The sequence below is a fragment of the Podarcis tiliguerta genome (assembly GCF_965153285.1).
Source record: "Podarcis tiliguerta genome assembly, chromosome: 12".
Classification (NCBI taxonomy): Eukaryota; Metazoa; Chordata; class Lepidosauria; order Squamata; family Lacertidae; genus Podarcis; species Podarcis tiliguerta.
In genome coordinates this window covers 13850677-13873083 of record NC_139545.1, presented here as the reverse complement: position 1 = coordinate 13873083, position 22407 = coordinate 13850677, and the positions used below count along the sequence as shown (strand labels likewise).

General features: G+C 42.8%; 2 protein-coding genes across 11 annotated transcripts in view; both read left to right on the top strand.

Annotated features, from left to right (window-relative positions):
- The window catches only part of LOC310660402 (lysosomal acid phosphatase-like), a 34924-nt gene that overhangs the window by 762 nt on the left and 11755 nt on the right, over positions 1-22407 (top strand). Inside the window, exons 1-2 of one of the 9 annotated variants that reach the window (XM_083405105.1) lie at positions 1213-1676; positions 18199-18605. The exons of 2 other annotated variants lie outside the window; for them this stretch is intronic. In XM_083405105.1, coding sequence (XP_083261231.1) covers positions 18571-18605 — 35 coding nt within the window. In that variant the 5' untranslated portion in view covers positions 1213-1676; positions 18199-18570. Of the gene's footprint in view, positions 1-1212; positions 1677-18109; positions 18606-19253; positions 19281-21453; positions 21577-22407 lie in introns of those variants that run through there. 6 more of the 9 variants (XM_083405108.1, XM_083405107.1, XM_083405111.1 and 3 more) reach the window with 6 other exon arrangements.
- LOC310660403 (lysosomal acid phosphatase-like) lies at positions 383-14664 on the top strand. Of its 2 annotated transcripts, none has more exons than XM_083405114.1 (11): positions 383-494; positions 4286-4381; positions 5386-5472; positions 6162-6314; positions 7469-7570; positions 8826-8930; positions 10850-10982; positions 11512-11594; positions 12331-12437; positions 13503-13684; positions 14455-14664. In XM_083405114.1, exons 3-10 carry the CDS (start codon positions 5392-5394, stop codon positions 13657-13659), a joined length of 921 nt encoding a protein of 306 aa, XP_083261240.1. In that variant the 5' UTR covers positions 383-494; positions 4286-4381; positions 5386-5391; the 3' UTR covers positions 13660-13684; positions 14455-14664. The 2 variants fall into 2 exon arrangements, with proteins under 2 accessions (XP_083261240.1, XP_083261239.1); XM_083405113.1 differs by lacking the exon at positions 383-494 and adding an exon at positions 1711-2591.

The following is a 22407-nucleotide window of genomic DNA, read 5'->3' as shown; positions in this document are numbered from 1 at the left end:
TGCTGTGGAGCTGAGGTAAATGTGAAAATGTTGTTTCTGCTCCTGTCAGCGTGAAGCTCAAGCTTCAGGAGGCCACATCTCAAAAGACATTTCTGTGGAAAGATTGTGCTATATGTTATTAATTTCACGACACTTCTGTAAATGATATCATTTTTGTGAAATCCTTACTGATGTACTGATATTCATGTTATTTACATCTGTATAAAACCTTTGCTGTGATAACCTCCAGAGACCTTTGCTAAACAATCTAAATAAATTAAATCGTTACATCTGTATGCCAAGCCTTTGTGAGGTAAAATGGTGCAGCTATACATCACTAAAATCCTGTTGCCCTGGAGTTTGCTATTCATATGTGAAAGCACCCCCATTTTGTTCTTATTTTCAATTATTGAACATGTGTCTACTACGGAATCTTAATTAATGGAAAAGATTATGGCAACGTGTCCTTTCCTTAGAGCCATGAAATATAATTTCCATTTCCCTCAAACAACCAGGTACACTCGGTTCCTCTCTTGCAAATCTTAGATGTCCTATATTAGCTAAAGGGCATAATCCTGACCATAATGGATGCCTATGATGTCTGTGTCCAATTTCTGCTAAGGGCAAATGTTGCTATGGTCCATTGGCGGTTGGGTCTGTTTCTACAATATTATGTACCTCAGCTTTTTAACATTCTCTTCTTCAATGAACACTTAATCTATGGAGATAATGGTATTGTGCTGTGCTGATGTCCTCCTTGACTGACCATGATTATTTCCCCATACAAATACTTCAATTGACCATGAGATTATGCATCTGTACAGAATATCTTCTTCTTAATCATTTTTATTGGTTTTACATATACAAAGTTATAAGCAAAGAATCGTAAAGTATATTCATATAGAGATTCCTCCAAATCTCAGGACTTCCTTCCATCCCCTCCACGGGGTCCCATTTTAAACATTTAATACTGTACTACATATTCTTCCACTCTCCAATTTTTATATCAAACCATATTATCCATGGTAATTTTAACACTACAAGTAAAGTTAAAATCCTGCTTTTGTTTCCATCTGCTTACAGTGGTCTCCTAAATAGCTTATAATTTTTTCCCATTCTTTTATAAAGTTTTTGTCCTCTTGGTTTCTGAGTGTTCCTGTCAGTTTTGCCATCTCGACATAGTCCATCAGCTTGCTTTGCCATTCTTCTCTGATAGGGAGCTTTGTCTTCTTTCCATATTTAGGCTAGTAGCATCCGGGCGGCTGTTGTTCCATACATAAAAAGTCTTTTCTGCTCCTTTGGTATGTCGGTACCTATAACTCCTAATAAAAAGGCTTCTGGGTTCTTAACAAAAGTTATTTTCAGCACTTTTTAAATTTCATAATATATCATCTCCCAGAAAGCTTTTATTACCTTACATGTCCGCCACATATGATAAAATGTACCTTTTTTCATTTCCAGCAGATATTATAACTTGTCCTATAAATTTTTGCATAGAATATCTTCTAAATAAAAGGTAAAGGGACCCCTGACCATTAGGTCCAGTTGTGGCCGACTCTGGGGTTGCAGCGCTCATCTCGCTTTATTGGCCAAGGGAGCCGGCGTACAGCTTCCGGGTCATGTGGCCAGCATGACTAAGCCGCTTCTGGCGAACCAGAGCAGCGCACGGAAACGCCGTTTACCTTCCTGCCGGAGTGGTCCCTATTTATCTACTTGCACTTTGATGTGCTTTCGAACTGCTAGGTGGGCAGGAGCAGGGACCGAGCAACGGAAGCTCACCCCGTCGCGGGGATTTGAACCGCCAACCTTCTGAGCGGCAAGTCCTAGGCTCTGTGGTTTAACCCACAGCGCCACCCGCGTCCCTTTTATCTTCTAAATAGGTTTGGGTTATTGTTACCACCATCACTGATATACCTTTACCCTGAGTGACAACCAGTGTGGTGGGCGAGTGGCGTGTTTCTCCCCTCCTGGCAGCAATGCCACTATGTTTGCTTATTTATTTAGAAGATTTGCACCCCACCTACCACTGGATTGAGCGGTCCTCAAGCAAGCTAACAAAAGCCCATAATAACATGAATGCATATGCACAAACTGAGCTGGGGATGGCAAGGGGTTGGAGTAAGCTTCCTGCAGCTATTCCTTCTCTGGCCAACTGGAAAGGTCAAGGCTCACCTTCAAACTGCCATGATGTTCTTCCTGGAGGTCTGAGACTGCAACCTCCCCATTATCTTTGGTTCCCTGCCCATAAGCAGAGACCTAAGTGTCCTTCCTTTTGGAGGAAAGCAATGTGGCACAGCCTCCAGGCAAGTGTGGTCCTCCAGGCCTACAGAATTTGGCATTTCCTTCTCAGTCCTTGACTATATTACAAAAATACATAAATCAGTAGCCATCAAGTTAAACTCCAAGATCAAATTTAGAGAGAGTCTCCACCCCTTGGTTTGCTCTTTATAAAGCACAACTTTCCCCCTTTCCACCTTCACTAACGGGGAGCAACGGGGTCAGTGATGCATCTGTGGCACGGTTTCCATAGTTGTGGCTTCGCCTTCTTCATCCTGTTCTTGGGTCTGCTTCTCCCAAGTATCACAGGAAGGGAACTGAAGTATGTTGTATTGGTAAGCATGAGGTCTTCTTTTTATTGCTAACAATGACCTTGACAGTGTTGATCTTTGCTGTTCTTCTTTCTAAATTATGTTCCTGTGAATAATTTTATGCATTTTGACATGCTAAGTAGAATTTTTTTCAGAAGGTTTGTTTTTATGAGGAAATTTCTGAGCTTTTTCTCTTCCCTCCCCGCTTAAAAAAGACCACTAGGAATATCCCACCCCTACCCCCTATTTCTCGAATCCCCGCGGCGGGGTGAGCTCCTGTCGTTCAGTCCCAGCTCCTGCCCACCTAGCAATTCGAGAGCACCCTTAAGTGCAAGTAGATAAATAGGTACCGCTTTATAGCGGGAAGGTAAACGGCGTTTCCGTGTGCTGCGCTGGTGCTGGCTCGCCAGAGCAGCTTCATCACGCTGGCCACGTGACCCGGAAGTGTCTCCGGACAGCGCTGGCCCCCCGCCTCTTAAGCGAGATGGGCGCACAACCCCAGTCGGTCACGACTGGCCCGTACGGGCAGGGGTACCTTTACCTTTTACCCCCTATTTCTAACCATATTTTGTGGTTGCCATCTTTCCATTATTCCCATCCCACACAATGCTTTTGATGAATGATGCTAAGTACCACCACACACAAAAAGCATTGTTTAAAGGACAGGGTATAAAATATCTAAACAAGGAAGCAAGTATACAAAGAGCTTGAACCAAATACTGTCTAATTGAATTTAAACTCTCGGTTTTTCTGGTCAGCTTTATGAAGAACACACAATGGGCTTGTAAGTGTTCAGTGCATACAATATTTCACTTGACATCTGAATGTCAATGCCCAACAGTCAGCAGATTTTGCAATGCATGTTTTCTGAATATGAGAAAATATTATATTCCCCTTTTGCTTCCTTTTTCCAACTGTACAGCACTAAAGTTGCATGCAAACTATCACTTATTCTTTGCAGCACACAACAGTATTGTTGACAGTCTTCCTTTTGTAGATACCCACCCTCAAAGTCTGTTAGCTCTAGAATAGGGCTTCCCAAACTGTGGTCCATGCCCTTCCTTCAGGTGCCCTGCAACATGTCCTCATGAAGTACTCATGATGATTTTGAATACTTATTTTCTTTCTTCCATTTTTTGCAGTTTGAATTATATGAAATGCAAAGTGTAGTACAATAAGATATAAGACCTGAAAGAAGCACTAAAAATATAATTAAAAATTATACATCACAGAGCAGATTGCAAGCACTACATTAATTAATAAAAATCATTAAGTGGTCCACCAAGACCATCAGCAGTTTTCAAATGGTCCAGGAGAAACCACTGCTCTAGAAATTCCTGACATACATTGTGTTCTCCTCTCAAAAGGACAAAAACTAAATTCAAAATACAGCTGTATTAGCGAGTCCCCTTCAACCTCTCAGCCCTGCACAGAATTGCAGAGGCACAGGATAGCCAGGAGATATTCTGGCGGCTTTTTCATAGTGCATTTCTCTGATAGACGAAGGCTTTAATATTATAGCCACTTACTTAAAAAGCAGGACCTACTGAAGTCAAGTCATTGGGACTTGTGAGTAGACAGGTATGGAGTAATGTTGTGAGAGGGTTGTGTGCTTCACATTTAGAGTGGCAGCAGGGCAGCTAATATTTAATTCCAATAGATTGCATCAAATTCTATTTTCTATTAAAACTAATGCAATCTTCAAAACATTTCACCAGGTTTACCGGCATGGCGACAGAAGCCCTCTTTCAACTTTCCCCACTAATGTGGTCAACGAAGACGTCTGGCCACAAGGATATGGACAGCTCACAACGGTCTGATAATGCTCTAAGAAATGAAAACGTATTTTGTTGATTAGTTTGCCTTTATATAATACTCATTAAGATACTAATTATTAGTTTTATTATTTTATTTAACAGAATGGCTATACTGCTCAAACGTCCAAATCTCTACAAAGCTTCTGAAACTTCTGAAACGTTGTTATTTATTATTTCAGGCTCCAATAATAGCAATGCCCATTTCAGTACAATGTACACAAACAGTAATATAATTTATGTATGGTCCACTAACCCAAATTACAGAATGTTAACTACATAAATTTATTAAAAAAAAAAAAGCAAAGAGCAATCATAGTCTAAGGTCAATTGCAGCATTTAGAAATTTTGCAACGTTCTAATCTTTTGCTGCTGTTGAGCATGGGTTCCATCTTCCTCACCCCAAACTGAGTCCTTATAAACGACACTTCCTCATGAGGTAGTGTTGTTCCAAGAATATTGCTGTGGGCGAGAAGGGAAAAGCCATGCATCAAGCAGGATGTGGAATGGCAACAAAACATTGTTTAGAAGAAGAAAACCTGATGCCACCATCATAAGCCCCCGCTCAACGAAGAGCAGCGAACATTTTGCTCCCAGGCTGCAGAAGTTGCCAAAATGCAGCTCCCACTATCATAGTCCGCAGTTGGGGCTCTGAATGGAAATGGCGTTCATAACCCAGCTCTAGAACAATGCCAGTGATCTGAGAGCTACAGCCATATCAACACACATCCATAACTTGTAACAGAATCTGGTCCAGCCTCTTTTTTCAGTCTTGGAGACCTGCCACAAATCTAGATGTTAACCTTGTTCTCCTGGTGCTGCGGAAAGGAAGAGGCCAAAATCCAGAGCTTAGCTTTTTCATGATGATGTAATGTACACCCAACACCGCGAGCCTAGAATACACAAAGTGTTCCTTTATCCTTTGAAATAGTCAGAAGTAGCTTGGAGGGGACGGTAAATTGCATCAATGAGTTTTACATGCATACTTTTCCTTTTTCCCACAGCGTGGAATGCGGCAGCAATACTTGTTGGGTCAATTCATAAAGGAGAGATATAAGGGCTTCTTAAGTGATGAATACAAGCGAAAGGAAGTAAGTATTGGAACTAACTTCCCCGTTTTCTCAGCAATAACATTTATACTAATATAATGTTAGGGTCAAACTATGATGATAATAATAATAATAATAATAAATAATTTTTTATGTATATCCTGCCCTCCCCAGCCGAAGCCGGGCTCAGAGCGGCTAACAACAGTAAAAGTAACACAGTTTACATAAAATCACAATCATTTAATTGAAATACATTCTAAAATCAATTCATTCTAAAATGCCGCTTAGCTATGGGTGAGTTTCCCCATGCTTGTTGGATTGGGACAAGCAAATACAAGCCGAAGTGTAGTGATTTCCACCATGTGTTCAAAATTTACTCATAATTGTAATCCCCACAAGCCTGGCAGCATCCGCAGTGACTTTCCATCGCCAACCTTTCCTTACAATGGCTACTATGATCATTGCAGCAGAGAGGGCGAGAGAAGGTGAAAGTCCCTGTCTTTCCTTTCCCGTGTCCTCCTGGTTCTGTCCCTCCCCTCCCACTGGATTTCCAGTTAGGAGATGGGGCACAGGCAGAAAAAGAAGACAGCACTCACCAGAACAGCAACCCTGAAAGTGGGTTGGTGTGGGAGTATGCAAGTTAGATCTAAACCTCCCCCTGTGGAAAACAACCATCTAGGATCAAAACAACAATACCACCCTGAGCCACTCTTTCATTTTTTCCTTCTCAGATTTATGTCCGAAGTACAGATTATGATCGAACCATTATGAGTGCTCAAGCCAATCTGGCCGGACTCTTTCCTCCTAAAGGAAACCAAATCTGGAACACAGAGATCGCTTGGCAACCAATTCCAGTTCATACTGTGCCACGTTCAGATGAAAGGGTAAGGAAACGTGTGGTATTTTTAACCTTTTCCACTCCCAGTTCAATGGAAACATGGCAACCTGAGAGGTGAATATTTCACTTAAATAGAGAGATAAATAGAGATAAGAGAGAGAGAGAGAAGTCTTGGAGTTATGATACAGCGTTAGAGCTTCTATTTGCAAAAACCAGCTGTAAAGGTAAAGGGACCCCTGACCATTAGGTCCAGTCATGACTGACTCTGGGGTTGCGGTGCTCATCTTGCTTTATTGGCCGAGGGAGCCGGCATATGGCTTCCGGGTCATGTGGCCAGCATGACTAAGCCGCTTCTGGCGAACCAGAGCAGCACACGGAAACACCGTTTACCTTCCCGCCGGAGCGGTACCTATTTATCTATTTGCACTTTGACGTGCTTTCGAACTGCTAGTTGACAGGAGCTGGGACCAAACAACGGGAGTTCACCCCGTCACGGGGATGCGAACTACCGACCCTCTGATCGGCAAGTCCTAGGCTCTGTAGTTTAACCCACAGCACCACCCACGTCCCTCCAAGGGACCATGGACCAAGGCCATGGGCATGGGGAAGGTAGTCTGTGACGGCACTTGGAGCTTAAATGCACCAGCAGAAGTTGCAGTGTGCATTAAAACCCCTACTCGGAGGGGCACACTTGACCCTTGCTGCAGTCACACTCTGAGTAGGGAAAATAAGAAAGTGAAGTTTATTGTAGGAAATATTTGTTGGATACGACAGATCCTAGGTGCAGCTGAGGTAAATGTACAAAGAACCATGCTTGCTCTTCCATCTCTGCAGTAGAGCGAGAAAGGAAAGATAACTCCTCTCAAAGGTGGGGTGAAGAAGGAGGAAGTGAGGTCAGCAGCCCTGAAAGTATCAGTCTGGCATCTGTAGAAAGGTCAGCACTGAAAGTCTAGCAAGCATGGAGGCTCTAGTTTCTATCTCCATGCAAACCCACCAAGCCTTTGGCACAAGCCGCCCCTGACCAAGGCAACTTTTTGCAACAGAAAAAGTGGGAGTTCTAATCACACGCTACTGACTGGTTGCTCTTCAAGCATCTTCCCACTAATAATCTGAATTTAGGATGGGCATAAGTATTATACACAGGCAGATGACAATATGAGGAGGTCTTTTTAGCTGATATGTTTCATTTCATTTCATTAGTTGTTGCATTATCCTGTTCACGCTCCATGTCCAAAGTTCGGTCAGCTTCTAAAGGAAACTTTTGGATCCAAAACAGTCCAGGAAAAACTGAAAAGTCAAATGGTAAGAAATGGAAAGGGAAAATCTTATGGCTGCAATCCATGCGAGTAAATCCCACTGAAATCAATGGTGTTCCCGGTGCCCATGCGCATTGCTGGAGCATGCATAAGCCCGCCCCACCTCATTAAACCCCATTATGCCCACACTCCCACCCCCGTTCCATTCCCTCTTCTGGCCACAAGATCCACAGCAATGAGTGTGTGCACAGAGGTACATCAATCGGACGCACGTAAAATGGTCGCTGTCTGTACTATTTCACACATGTGGAACACTGAGACTGCTGTCACTATCACCAGTTGTCAGGAGCACTTTTCTTTCAAAGCAGCCAGTAATTTCCTTTGACCACCTGTTCCCACCGGTATTAAGGAGGACTGCAGAGATAAGATGGGCTTTGGCTGAATGTGGATTTTTCCAGCCTGTAGTAGCATCCCACCTGGAAGTAGTAAGAGGTTGGAAGTGTCCGTATTGGCAAATTCAAGTTGACTGGAGCTCAACAAACCCACCATTCATATCCCAAGTCCCCAAGGCAATCTAAATCTTTCCCATCTCGCAGTCGAAATGACCATTGCATGGGTCTGCCTTTGAAGGCTCTTCCGAAGCTGTAACCTGACTGGTGCAGAACAATGGCAGTCAATTTTATTTCTGCTGCTGTCTTCAGGGGCCATTGAGCATGCTCAAAAGCACTCTGGTTGCCTATTAATGTCTTTGTTATGTACTGAGTTGAATAGGATCCAAAATGCAGCAGTCTGATTGGTCCTAGAACAATAGGATCCAAAATGCAGCAGTCTGATTGGTCCTAGAACAATGCAGCAGTATGATTGGTCTGCAGGAGCCACCCTATCCAACTTCAGGCGGAAGTGAATCCGCAACCTGATTGGCCTACAGGAGAATCCCGGAATTAACCAATCATGTGCGGCCCACTTTGTAAATAATGTATATAAAGTAGATATTGGGGGGGAACTTTCATTCCTCACTACTATGAGCTGAATAAAGAGCATGAAATCCACACTCGACTCTCAGTATATTTCAGTCTTGTTTGCCAATAGCTTTCAATCCCCTTGTGCTCCTTAAGATCAAGCTCTGAAAGCCCACTGTTTAATTCTGTCCTCTAAGATTAGGGGCTACTGCAGCACCCCCACATTATGGAACTGGCAGGGCAAAACTCTGCCCCATTAAAAATGACAGTCACTGCAGGATCAGGCCCTACCATTCATTTGCACTTACTGGTTCATTAATCCTTCTGCTCTTTATCTTTAAGCCATTTCTAGGTCAATTAGCATCTAGCCTGGGATACGATATGAAGGCTCTTCTGGATTTTAACAGTCACAAACTCTGGAATGCATATGATACTTTACTTGTTCAGGTAATTTCTAGTAAACCTATATGAAACTCATTCATCCCCAACAAAAAAGACCAAGGGGTTTAGGACGAGGTCAGGTGGCACATGGCAGATAAAAGCCACACTGCTTTCAATATTATTTGGCTGTTGTACCATAGTAGCAGAAGCTGCAGTGGTCCAAGTTACTGTTTACATTGTGGATGAGGAACCATTTTCAGCTTCAGGGATGCATTTCCATCTAGGAAACCTTCCAAGGTTGGACCACCTATCAGTGGTGGTTTTAGGGGGCAAGGTTGTGTAGAGCTATGAATGTACATTTTACCTTTGTGTGGTTCTCAACCTGAGCTCTGGCCTTGCTAGCTAGGGGTGATGGGAGTTGTAGTTCAACAACATCTGGGGACCCACAGGTTGAGAAAGGCTGGTACACACACACCTCCCTATGCGCCATATAAGAGACATTATCAGGCATTGGTTATGACTATCTGTCCTTGCCCCCAGGGACAGAGCTGGCCTTCCGGACTCAAAGCAGCCAAAACCACGCACAAGCAGGGGCAGATCGGTCAGTTCAACAGTAGGAGACAGGAGAGGGGAGGCTGCGGCAGATCGGTCAGTTCAACAGTAGGAGTCAGGAGAGGGGAGGCTGCGGCAGATCGGTCAGTTCAACAGTAGGAAATTGTGGGTACCGGGGGGGGGGGGTGGCTGGGAAAAGACGCAAGAGTAATAAGGAGGAACACAGGCACAGACACTCGTGGGAAATGACGCTAGCTTAGGGACAAACAGCAGCCTGATGCAGCACGCAGCCGAAACAACGCCAGGACACAAGCAAACTGCAAAGTGGGCAACGCCGAAGCAACCGAAAACCCCCCGCCCCAACCGCAAAGATACTTCCCTGCTTCCAGCTGACGAGGACGGACGACAAAGCGAAAAGCGATCTGGAGCCGGTGCGAGGAGAGAAAGGGGCGAGCCAGGGCAGCCCTGACCTTAAATTGCCCTGGCCGGCCCTGCCCCCTCGCCAGCCGGTTGGCTGGCCCGGGGGAGATGCATAATAATTAAGGCCGGGGAATCCCTGACTTTCCCGCGGGGCTTCCCAGCCCCGCGAGACTGTGGTCGCGGGCGAGAGCCCACAACCCCACCCCCTCTCGAGCTCGGGAGTGGCTTTATGACTATCTGTCCTTGCCCCCAGGGACAGAGCTGGCCTTCCGGACTCCAACGGAAGCCAGCGTGGGAAACAAGTATTGGGTGAGAAAATGAAGCTGGGCATCAGTCCCTCACTTCTCACCCTCATGTTCCTGTGGGCCTTGCACGGCCCAATTCCGATGCCAGGGACAAGGACGAAAAGAATGGCAAGCCCCTGGATTCCTTTAACAGAATTCCCTTTTCACACCACCATTGGAGGGGTAGGCACTTACCCCTCCACCAACCAATTTTAACCAATGTCTAACCGCCAACCTTACAAGTTGTGACGATTTGCTACGCAGTAGGCAAAAACCAAATGGCACCAGCCAATCAGCCAGATGGCAAAATTCCTGCCAGGCCCCTGCTCCAAGGCAGACGACCCCATGACAGGCATAGCAAGGTCAAGCAATCAAGAAACCCTCCCTATAAAAGGGAGGGTGGGCGGGTGATCCGGTGCAAAACGGCCAAGAGGACGCCCAGCGTTGGGCGTCCTGTATTTAAAGACTCTGACCCCTCCTCCAAATTGGCAACAATCAAAACTCCCCAGCAACCCAATTTTAACCACTTAATGGCTTGGGTTTATCCCAAATCTGCCCAGCAACAGCAGGGTGGCTTGTATCCCCCAACCGCAAAACGTGCTCTCTTTTAGGGAGAACACGCTATATAAACATGAAGGTCTGTGAAACAACAGAACAGATGAGAGTGAGAGAGCAAAGGCATGGCTGATAGATGAATCACCACCCGCTTTTATTTCTTTTCAACTGTAGAAAAAGCATGAGCAGTCATTACCAGCCTGGGCCACTGACGAAGTCATGGACAATTTGAAAGATCTTTTGGCATTTTCCTTAAATGCAATGTTTGGGATACACGAAAGAGAAAAGAAATCACGACTACAAGGAGGTAAGAAAAAGCAAAACAAAGCCCACATCTTTCTATATGGCATGCATATTATCTAAAGCAAGAGCAACTAACTTATCTTGGTTCAAGGGCTGCATTGAAGGCTGGACACTCAGAGACACCAAGCGCTGCATGCCTCATGTGTAGACACAAAGGCTGGATTTAGACTCATTAAAGAAACATTTCAGGAAAACGCATTATAAAGCTTATAGTGGGAAGTCACATTGCCAAAGTGTCCAACTCTACAGCACCAACTGGTGTCTCAATGTTACAGCGCATTTAAAACTCTCTTTCTTTCTTTCCTAATGTAGCTGAGTCCAAAGTCACATTCCTATGTGTATATAGACCATCTCAGCACACATAAAGTATACCCTTCAACTGTCCCAATTGAATTGGGAGTATTACTAGAATGTTAGAACTTCTCTGCCCCAGCTGAAAAAAAAGTCTTTGCCAATTTACTTTAACAATTGGTTAAAGATAAAAGGGCTTCTTGGTTTCACCAGCATTTGTATTCCTTTCCATCACCATTAAGGTCTCCTTGTGAAAGATATTTTGAATAAGATGACAGAGGCTACTCAGTCCACTGATGGAAGAAAAATGTTAATGTATTCAGCCGTAAGTATGAACATTTTAAATTGACCAAACCTTCTGTAGCTCGCATTCTCCTGATACTTTTTGGCTCCCCTCTTTAAGCAGACTATTTGGAAATGCGATTTGTCTACTCAAGTAACATTATGCGCATCACATCTTTTAAAAACAGGGTTGAAAAACAGAGTGTCACTTTTTACTTTGAAGGGGAAACAGTTATGCTCTTGATGAGTCGCCCTACTCTCCTGGTCTGGATTGGGCCACATTCTGTACATTATCTTTGGGGGGCTGTAGGGAGAGATTTGGGTAGGAAAACTGCATAGCCCTCCAGCCCAAATCAGGGTCCCAACACAGCTCATGTTCCGGCAAAATAAAAGTAATTACACAGAGAAAGAGAGAGAGATGATTGACATAAGGTTTCATCGATACTGAAGGCAGCCTCAGAGCTACAAATGTGAAGAAACTACATGTTAAAATACTAAATCAGCTGACTGTCTGGAACTAGCCTAAGGTCTTACATCCCCATTTTGTTGCACATTTCATTCCCTTTAGTGCCTGCTTAGATTATTTGCAAGCATGATCCCTTTGCAATATCACATGTCCTAGAGACCATAATGAGGCCCTTGTCTAAAACGGCACCTTTGAAACTAGCAGAGTCTGAGATAAGAACTCTCTTTCTATATATTCATATATACACATATGTACACACACACAAACTTCTGTCGTAAAAGTTATAAGGAATTCTTTTTTCTCCCTTTTATAGCATGATACCACAATAGTTGCTCTCCAAGTAGCACTCAATCTTTTTGACGTAAAGCTACCTCCATACGCCGCCTGCCTATTTTTTGAGCTATATAAAGAAGACAGTGGGTAAATATGAACTCGTATATTCAATAATTATCAGTGATTTATTGGGTAAGCATCTGCAAATTCACTCATCTTCTCAAACACAGTCTTTCTTCTCACAATTCCTGCACTGCTGAAATGGGTCAAAAATCAGTTGCGTTCCCTCTGCGTTTGAGCTTGACGTCTGGCTGTTCAAAATGCTATTGAAAAATTATTTCATAGCTGAGTGGCTGAGGTGTGCATACCTTTGAAAGACAGAAAGGGTTGAGTCACACTTTGTGCCAAATCTACAATATTGATCATTGATGCAGAGCTGAGAAACCCCAATTAAATCATAATTACTTGAAACAGCAGGTTAGAATTGGGCAACAATGAAAAGGTGTCATGGGCCTCCCAAATGAAAGACTGAGAGATGCTCAAGAGAGGTTGTCTACCCACTTTTTCCTAACTTTTCTCGATTATTAAAGAAAAACAAGACTAAATTCTACAAAATATCCAATTTCATGAAAGGATTTGTTAAACCACATCCAAAACAATAGTGCAGTTCTAGTCACACTTAATGGGTCATAAGCCCTACTGGGACTCACCTCTGAGACAACATGTGTATGATTATGCCTGAACGCACTTAATAGAGAAGAATCCCAACTGAACACAATGAAATTTACTTCTAAGCAACTATGCCCATAATTGCACTGCCTGAAGGCTACGTTCCTGGGCAGAATTCAACAAGGGCTGCCTGTAGGCATGAAATCCTTTGCAGGCTTACTTCAGAATCAACCCCATTGATATCTGTGGGACATATTTCTAAATATATATGCATGAAATAAACTGAACAACCAGGCGGCTTGCGACAAAGGGTTGGTTTTGCTTCTTTAAGTAAATCCCATCAAGATGATTAGCATTCAGTCAAGAAAATCAGCAACTTGTCTTGAGCCTTCCGTGGTTAGCAATACAGAAGTCCACCCATCTTATCAGAAGAATTCTCAGATCAGTTCTTATGAAATGGAAGTGAGGCCTGGGTGATATATGGCTGCATCTTATGGAAATGACTACATAATGCTCTTAATGACGTAAATTTCTTCTTTTCAGTGAGTTCACCATTGAGATGCACTATCGGGCCGAAAAAAACCTTCCACCCCAAGCTCTTGTTTTGCCGGGCTGTGAAGCAGCTTGCCCCTTGCAGAAGTTTAAAGAACTGGTTTCTCCTGTCATACCAGAGGACTGGCAAGCAGAATGTAATCGTTAATGTAGGAGGGCATCATAAATGAGAGGTAAGATAGGTAGCAGGGTTGATACCAACACATATAAAACCGATGCATCAACGTTCAATTTCTCAGCTTGACCTTCCTCACAACACCCCTATGAGGTAGATGAGGATGAATGGCCCAAGGTCAAACAGTGCACTTCATGAGGCTACCTTTGACCGTGACTCGGAAACTGCAACTAATCCCGAATGCGGCAGCTAAATTGGTGTCTGGGAACCATATAACACCAATCCTGAAAGACCCACAATGGCCACCAGTATGTTTCCGAGCACAATTCAAAGTGTTGGTGCTGATCTTTAAAGCCCTAAACGGCCTCGGCACAGTATACCTGAAGGAGTGTCTCCACCGCCATCATTCACTAAGGTCCAGCTCTAAGGGCCTTCTGACAGTTCCCTCACTGCAAGAAGTGAGGTTACAGGGAACCAGACAGAGGGGCTTCTCAGTAGTGGCGCCTGCCCTGTGGAACGCCCTCCCACCAGATGTCAAGGCAATAAACAACTATCTTACTTTGAGAAGAGACGTTAAGGCAACCTTGTATAGGGAAGTTTTTAGCATATGATGTCCTCCTGTGTTTTTATATTTTGGGGGGAAGCCGCCCAAAGTAGCCAGGACAACCCAGTCAGATGGACGGGGTACAAATAATATAATTATACAGGTACACAGATGTATACATAACTTGTAATAACTATATGTGTATTTCCCAAAAATATATTTCTAAATGATGGCAGTGTTGTTCACCTTTTGACATGTTGCTCTTGTCTCTCATCTTCTACCAGGGTGAAAAGTAAAATCAAAGAAAAGGCAAATGAGAAAATTAACATCCCCAGGAAGGAAAGCGGACAGCAAATAAGTTGTAGGACACCAGAAACACTGCGTGACTGTTGATGCTTTCGTGTGATTCTCATTATTAGGATTTTCATCTTCTCAGAAATTATTATGATCAAATAAATATCAAGCAAACGGATTCAAAAATTGACTTGAACAAACACTGCCGTCAGCCGCATCATTTACAAGTTAATGTGTGTCTATATACTAAATCTAATGACGGGGGGGGGGGGTGGTAACGAAAGCCTGGAGAGAGAGCAGCAATTGATTTTGCAACCTTATTGACAATATTTTTTAAATACTGATTTTTTTAAAAAAAAAAAAGTTCAAATGTGCAACTGAGCTTCATATTCTTTTTTTAGAAGTCCATTTATCAAAAATGGTTAACATATTTTGGACATATTCATATTCTTCAAATACCACTCTTATATAAATGTGAAACTGAGCACTTGTACAGTTCCCATTCATTTCAACGGGTGTTAGGACTTTTGAAGTCCCTGCTCCCATGCAAGGTGTACAAGTTTTCTAGCCCCCTCCTCCCTGTTGCCAAATAAGATGAAAAGGAAACATAGGAATGTTTTGTCCTGCAGACCATTTGCCTTCCTACTCAACTGAAACTGACAGGTGTTCCATCAACATCAGTGTCACCTTGTCCTTTAGATTTGTATTTGGCTTAATGCTGGTAACCTTGAACTTGTTTGTGTCTTTAACCTGCATTTTCCAAATTATTGACACCCTTAAATTTATTAATGTTGTCAAAAGCATTTCGACTCTGTTGCGTTATGGTAAATAATACAAATAATTCAGATTCTATATTCCCAAAGTCAACGATGACACAGCTATTAAGGATGTCCTTTCCTTCTCTGTTAGCTTTTGTTTATGTGACTGTTTCTTCCCTTTCACCTCCCTTTAGAGTTCTCAAACAGTAGATATATATCCACATATCTATATCTTTTTCTATACACACACAATACACACACACACACACACACAATGTGTACATTTACCTGTAATGGGTTAAACAATGAAAGGGCAGTTAATCATGTTAAAATCTACAACCACTCATCAAATCATATTGTGCTCTATAAATAATATAGACTTCTTCTGAAACAGTGGTTATCAGGCCATAAAAAATGGCTGCAAGCAAAGCACTATATACAAAAGTATATAGTGAATGGTTATTCCAAATCATTCCAAACTGATGTAACTGACTGTAAAAAAAACAAACAAAAAAACATGTTAATCACTAGATGTCATTATTTAAAATATCAAACTAAGGTCAAATGAAGATGTTCCCACAGAACTTTACTCCAGAATTTCCACTTTCCCCCCCACTCGTGTTTTATAAGGAAGTTATATGACATTAAAGGGAGTGGGTAGCGCTGTGGTCTAAACCACTGAGTCTCTTGGGCCTGCTGATCAGAAGGTTGGCGGTTCGAATCCCCTGATGGGGTGAGCTCCCATTGCTCTGTCCCAGCTCCTGCCAACCTAGCAGTTTGAAAGCACACCAGTGCAAGTAGATAAACAGGTACCCCTGCAGCGGGAAGGTAAACGGTGTTTCCGTGCGCTCTGGTTTCCACCACAGTGTCCCGTTGTGCCAGAAGTGGTTTGGTCCTGCTGGCCACATGACCACAAAGCTGTCTATGGACAAACACCGGCTCCCTCGGCCTGAAAGCGAGATGAGCGCCACCCATAGTTGCCTTTGACTGGACTTAACTGTCCAGGGGTCCCTTTACCTACACAACATTGTTCTTCTGTGTTTTTTCTGTGTTCCTATGGCTTCTTTCTAGAACTTGCCCCACCTGATTTTTGGGGAAAGGGGGAGTGCAACCGAACAGTATCATGATCTCTGCAGGTGTAGATCATTTGGCACGGCGGTTCTGCCTTTCTGAAGGGGCGTAGCTTTGACACATGCACCTTAATCCAAACAAGTCAAAGGTGATCCAGTTCAAGAGAACATATCTGAGAACATATTTGCTGTGGCAAAGTCAGAGGTATTAGTGTTTACATGGTGGCAGCAGAATACCAGTAGTTGGGAGAATGTTTGAGGTACCAGAAACCTGGAACTGGGGACTCTATAAGGCAAATAGGGTTTGAGAGAACCTTTGCCAAGCAAAAGGAGATTGGTGATTTGAATTAAAGTGCCCTCTTGCTCCTAAAGTAATGGACCTGGGCAGGAGAAGGTGCCTGGTTGTCAGGTGCTTTCAGGGGCAGGCAAGCCCTGCCCTCACCTGCATGACATCAGGCGTAGGGCGAGTGGCTATGGTTTGCCCAAAAGAGCTTCATGGGCCAAATGGGAAAGTCTGATGGGCTGAGAATAAATAACTAACCCTGCCAAAACAACAACAGCAACTCACAACAATTCTAATGGTTTGTCCTGGTGGCTTTGTCAAAATCAGTGTCAACCTGTCCTTTTTTAATGCATATTTTTTCATAATACTGATAGCCTTGAACTTGTTAATGTCTTTCACCTGCATTTTCCAATTTACTGACAGCCTTCAACTTTTTGAGGTTGTAAAAGCATTTTGGCTCTGATGTGCAAATAATTCAGATTCTATTTTCCTGAATTCGGTCGTGGCACAACAACTTTTAAAGATGCCCTTGCCTTCTCTCTGGCTTTTATTTACATGGATGTTTCCACCCTTACCGCTCCCTTTAGATTTCTCAAACAGAAGTCATTTATATAGGTGGATTTTGCAGCAGGTAATTGCGTTAAAATCTTCAACTGGTCATCAAATTGCATTGCACTCTATAAACAACTTCTGAAAAAGTGGTATCAATATATCCATAGTGAAAAATATTCCTGAAGGACTCAAGGAGTTGCTACTGTTTTTCCAGCAATAGAATTTGCAGGGAAGGAATCTGCATACTTGTATACTTCTGAATTCAGACACGTCTGGATTTTACTAATTACAGAAACCAATAAGTTTATCCTATCAAAAAACAATCGTGGTCTTTTCATGATTAACCTGGGTGTGGGGTATTTACTATGGAGGATAACAGGACCCCTTTGGGCCATAATGAATGACCCCAATGAAGCATGTAGAACAAATGTATACATCGATTGGGTGTGCACAAATATCTAAACTGATGAAACTGTGAAAAAGAACTTACTCACTAGATGTCACTCTACTCCTTCAAATCTCAGATTGTGGTTAAGTCAGTCAGGGATGTTTTTCACTGTAAGTCAGAATCTCCACTCAAGTAAACAAGGAATATTCGGTGTTATGTTGGAGGGGATGCCAGGAAACAGGGAATTATGTTCACATGTGGTGGGGGTGTAAATATGTACAATAATGTACAAATATGTACTTTTTTTTGGCAAGGGATGGTTAAGGAGATAACAGAAATCACTGAGTTAAAGCTGACTGAAAGTCCAGAGGTAGCATTATTATCAATTTGTGCTGTCAAAACAGAAAGGGGTCAAATCGTTGCAAGAGGTGTTGAAATTTTGGGAGGTTGGATAGTTGCAATGGAATGGTCACGATGGTGAGGTGCACATTTTTATTCTTATTTATTTATGATTATTACTTTGTCAAAATAAATAACAATTTTTGTAAAAAAAAAAAAAAAAAAGCCCCACAAAAAGGACTAGGAGGCGAGTGGGGTGTGATGGGGACGTGGGCAAGGGCTATGAGGAACTTAAAGAAAGTTTTTCTCACTTGCCTTTATATTTTTAACTATATGCTCCTCAGATTCGTTGGGCAAAGCTCCCACCTTTGACATGAAGCATTCTTGCTTCTTCTCCTCTCCTTGAAACCTTGAACCTAGGAAGAGCCTGTGTACGTTACTGCTGTACATTACTTTAACAATAGCAAACACGCTCAGTGGGAGAGGTGAGGCAAAGAGCGGCCACCGTTATGGGCAACTAACTCGTTACCTCAGAAAATTTGGATATGCCCAATGTTACCTTTCTGTACAGCCCTGAACCTTTAAGTGCAGGCTGGTAGTGAGGCTTCCCTTAAACTTTCAAAATGGGCTATCAATTTCCCCAGCACTGTAAGTTCCCCTCTTTTTTGGTTAATATCTTTTTTGTTATAAAGGGCTCTAAATTTTAGTTCCTGAGCATGACAACTTCTGAGAAAACTGCTGTGGAGCTGAGGTAAATGTGAAAATGTTGTTTCAGCATGAAGCTCAAGCTTCAGGAGGCCACATCTCAAAAGACATTTCTGTGGAAAGATTGTGCTATATATTGTTAATTTCACGACACTTCTGTAAATGATATCATTTTTGTGAAATCCTTACTGATGTACTGATATTCATGTTATTTACCTCTGTATAAAACCTTTGCTGTGATTCCCTCCAGAGACCTTTGCTAAACAATCTAAATAAATTAGTTACATCTGTATGCCAAGCCTTTGTGAGGTAAAATGGTGCAGCTACACATCAGTAAAATCCCGTTGCCCTAAAGTTTGCTATTCATATGTGAAAGCACCCCTATTTTGTTCTTATTTTCAATTATTGAACATGTGTCTACTACGGAATCTTAATTAATGGAAAAGATTATGGCAACGTGTCCTTTCCTTAGAGCCATGAAATATAATTTCCATTTCCCTCAAACAACCAGGCACACTCGGTTCCTCTCTTGCAAATCTTAGATGCCCTGTATTAGCTAAAGGGCATCATCCTGACCATAATGGATGCCTATGTGTCCAATTTCTGCTAAGGGCAAATGTTGCTATGGTCCATTGGCGGTTGGGTCTGTTTCTACAATATTATGTACCTCAGCTTTTAAACATTCTCTTCTTCAATGAACACTTAATCTATGGAGATAATGGTATTGTGCTGTGCTGATGTCCTCCTTGACTGACCATGATTATTTGTCCATATGAATACTTCAATTGGCCATGAGATTATGCATCTGTACAGAATATCTTCTTCTTAATCATTTTTATTGGTTTTACATATACGAAGTTATAAGCAAAGAATTGTAAAGTATATTCATATAGAGATTCCTCCAAATCTCAGGACTTCCTTCCATCCCCTCCACGGGGTCCCATTTTAAACATTTAATACTGTACTACATATTCTTCCACTCTCCAATTTTTATATCAAACCATATTATCCGTGGTAATTTTAACACTACAAGTAAAGTTAAAAACCTGCTATTGTTTCCATCTGATTACAGTGGTCTCCTAAATAGCTTATAATTTTTTCCCATTCTTTTATAAAGTTTTTGTCGTCTTGGTTTCTGAGTGTTCCTGTCAGTTTTGCCATCTCGGCATAGTCCATCAGCTTGCTTTGCCATTCTTCTCTGATAGGGACTTTGTCTTCTTTCCATCTTTGGGCTAATAGCATCCAGGCGGCTGTTGTTCCATACATAGAATCATAGAATCATAGAGTTGGAAGAGACCACAAGGGCCATCGAGTCCAACCCCCTGCCAAGCAGGAAACACCATCAGAGCACTCCTGACATATGGTTGTCAAGCCTCTGCTTAAAGACCTCCAAAGAAGGAGACTCCACCACACTCCTTGGCAGCAAATTCCACTGTCGAACAGCTCTTACTGTCAGGAAGTTCTTCCTAATGTTTAGGTGGAATCTTCTTTCTTGTAGTTTGGATCCATTGCTCCGTGTCCGCTTCTCTGGAGCAGCAGAAAACAACCTTTCTCCCTCCTCTATGTGACATCCTTTTATATATTTGAACATGGCTATCATATCACCCCTTAACCTCCTCTTCTCCAGGCTAAACATGCCCAGCTCCCTGAGCCGTTCCTCATAAGGCATCGTTTCCAGGCCTTTGACCTTTTTGGTTGCCCTCCTCTGGACACGTTCCAGTTTGTCAGTGTCCTTCTTGAACTGTGGTGCCCAGAACTGGACACAGTACTCCAGGTGAGGTCTGACCAGAGCAGAATACAGTGGCACTATTACTTCCCTTGATCTAGATGCTATACTCCTATTGATGCAGCCCAGAATTGCATTGGCTTTTTTAGCTGCCGCGTCACACTGTTGGCTCATGTCAAGTTTGTGGTCAACCAAGACTCCTAGATCCTTTTCACATGTACTGCTCTCAAGCCAGCTGTCACCCATCTTGTATTTGTGCCTCTCATTTTTTTTGCCCAAGTGCAATACTTTACATTTCTCCCTGTTAAAATTCATCTTGTTTGTTTTGGCCCAGTTCTCTAATCAAAAGTCTTTTCTGCTCCTTTGGTATGTCGGTACCTATAACTCCTAATAGAAAGGCTTCTGGGTTCTTAACATAAGTTATTTTAAGCACTTTTTAATTTCATAATATATCATCTCCCAGAAAGCTTTTATTACCTTACATGTCCGCCACATATGATAAAATGTACCTGTTTTCATTTCCAGCAGATATTATAACTTGTCCTATACATTTTTGCACAGAATATCTTCTAAATAGGTTTGGGTTATTGTTACCACCATCACTGACATACCTTTACCCTGAGTGACAACCAGTGTGGTGGGCGAGTGGCGTGTTTCTCCCCTCCTGGCAACAATGCCACTATGTTTGCTTATTTATTTAGAAGATTTGCACCCCACCTACCACTGGATTGAGCGGTCCTCAAGCAAGCTAGCAAAAGACCATAGTAACATGAATGCATATGCACAAACTGAGCTGGGGATGGCAAGGGGTTGGGGTAAGCTTCCTGCAGCTATTCCTTCTCTGGCCAACTGGAAAGGTCAAGGCTCACCTTCAATCTGCCATGATGTTCTTCCTGGAGGTCTGAGACTGCAACCTCCCCATTATCTTTGGTTCCCTGCCCATAAGCAGAGACCTAAGTGTCCTTCCTTTTGGAGAAAAGCAATGGGGCACAGCCTCCAGGCCTACAGAATTTGGCATTTCCTTCTCAGTCCTTGACTATATTACAAAAATACATAAATCAGTAGCCATCAAGTTAAACTCCAAGATCAAATTTAGAGAGAGTCTCCACCCCTTGGTTTGCTCTTTATAAAGCACAACTTTCCCCCTTCCCACCTTCACTAACGGGGAGCAACGGGGTCAGTGATGCATCTGTGGCACGGTTTCCATAGTTGTGGCTTCGCCTTCTTCATCCTGTTCTTGGGTCTGCTTCTCCCAAGTATCACAGGAAGGGAACTGAAGTATGTTGTATTGGTAAGCATGAGGTCTTCTTTTTATTGCTAACAATGACCTTGACAGTGTTGATCTTTGCTGTTCTTCTTTCTAAATTATGTTCCTGTGAATAATTTTATGCATTTTGACATGCTAAGTAGAATTTTTTTCAGAAGGTTTGTTTTTATGAGAAAATTTCTGAGCTTTTTCTCTTCCCTCCCCCTTAAAAAAGACCACTAGGAATATCCCACCCCTACCCCCTATTTCTCGAATCCCCGCGGCGGGGTGAGCTCCTGTCGTTCAGTCCCAGCTCCTGCCCACCTAGCAGTTTGAAAGCACCCTTAAGTGCAAGTAGATAAATAGGTACCGCTTTATAGCAGGAAGGTAAACGGCATTCCGTGTGCTGCGCTGGTGCTGGCTCGCCAGAGCAGCTTCATCATGCTGGCCACGTAACTCGGAAGTGTCTCCGGACAGCACTGGTCCCCGGCATCTTAAGCGAGATTGGGCGTGCAGCCCCAGAGTCGGTCACGACTGGCCCGTACGGGCAGGGGTACCTTTACCTTTACCTTTTACCCCCTATTTCTAACCATATTTTGTGGTTGCCATCTTTCCATTACTCCCATCCCACACAATGCTTTTGATGAATGATACTAAGTACCACCACACACAAAAAGCATTGTTTAAAGGACAGGGTATAAAATGTCTCAACAAGCAAGCAAGTATACAAACCAGAGCTTGAACAAAATACTGTCTAATTGAATTTAAACTCTCGATTTTTCTGGTCAGCTTTATGAAGAACACACAATGAGCTTGTAAGTGTTCAGTGCATACAATATTTCACTTGACATCTGAATGTCAATGCCCAACAGTCAG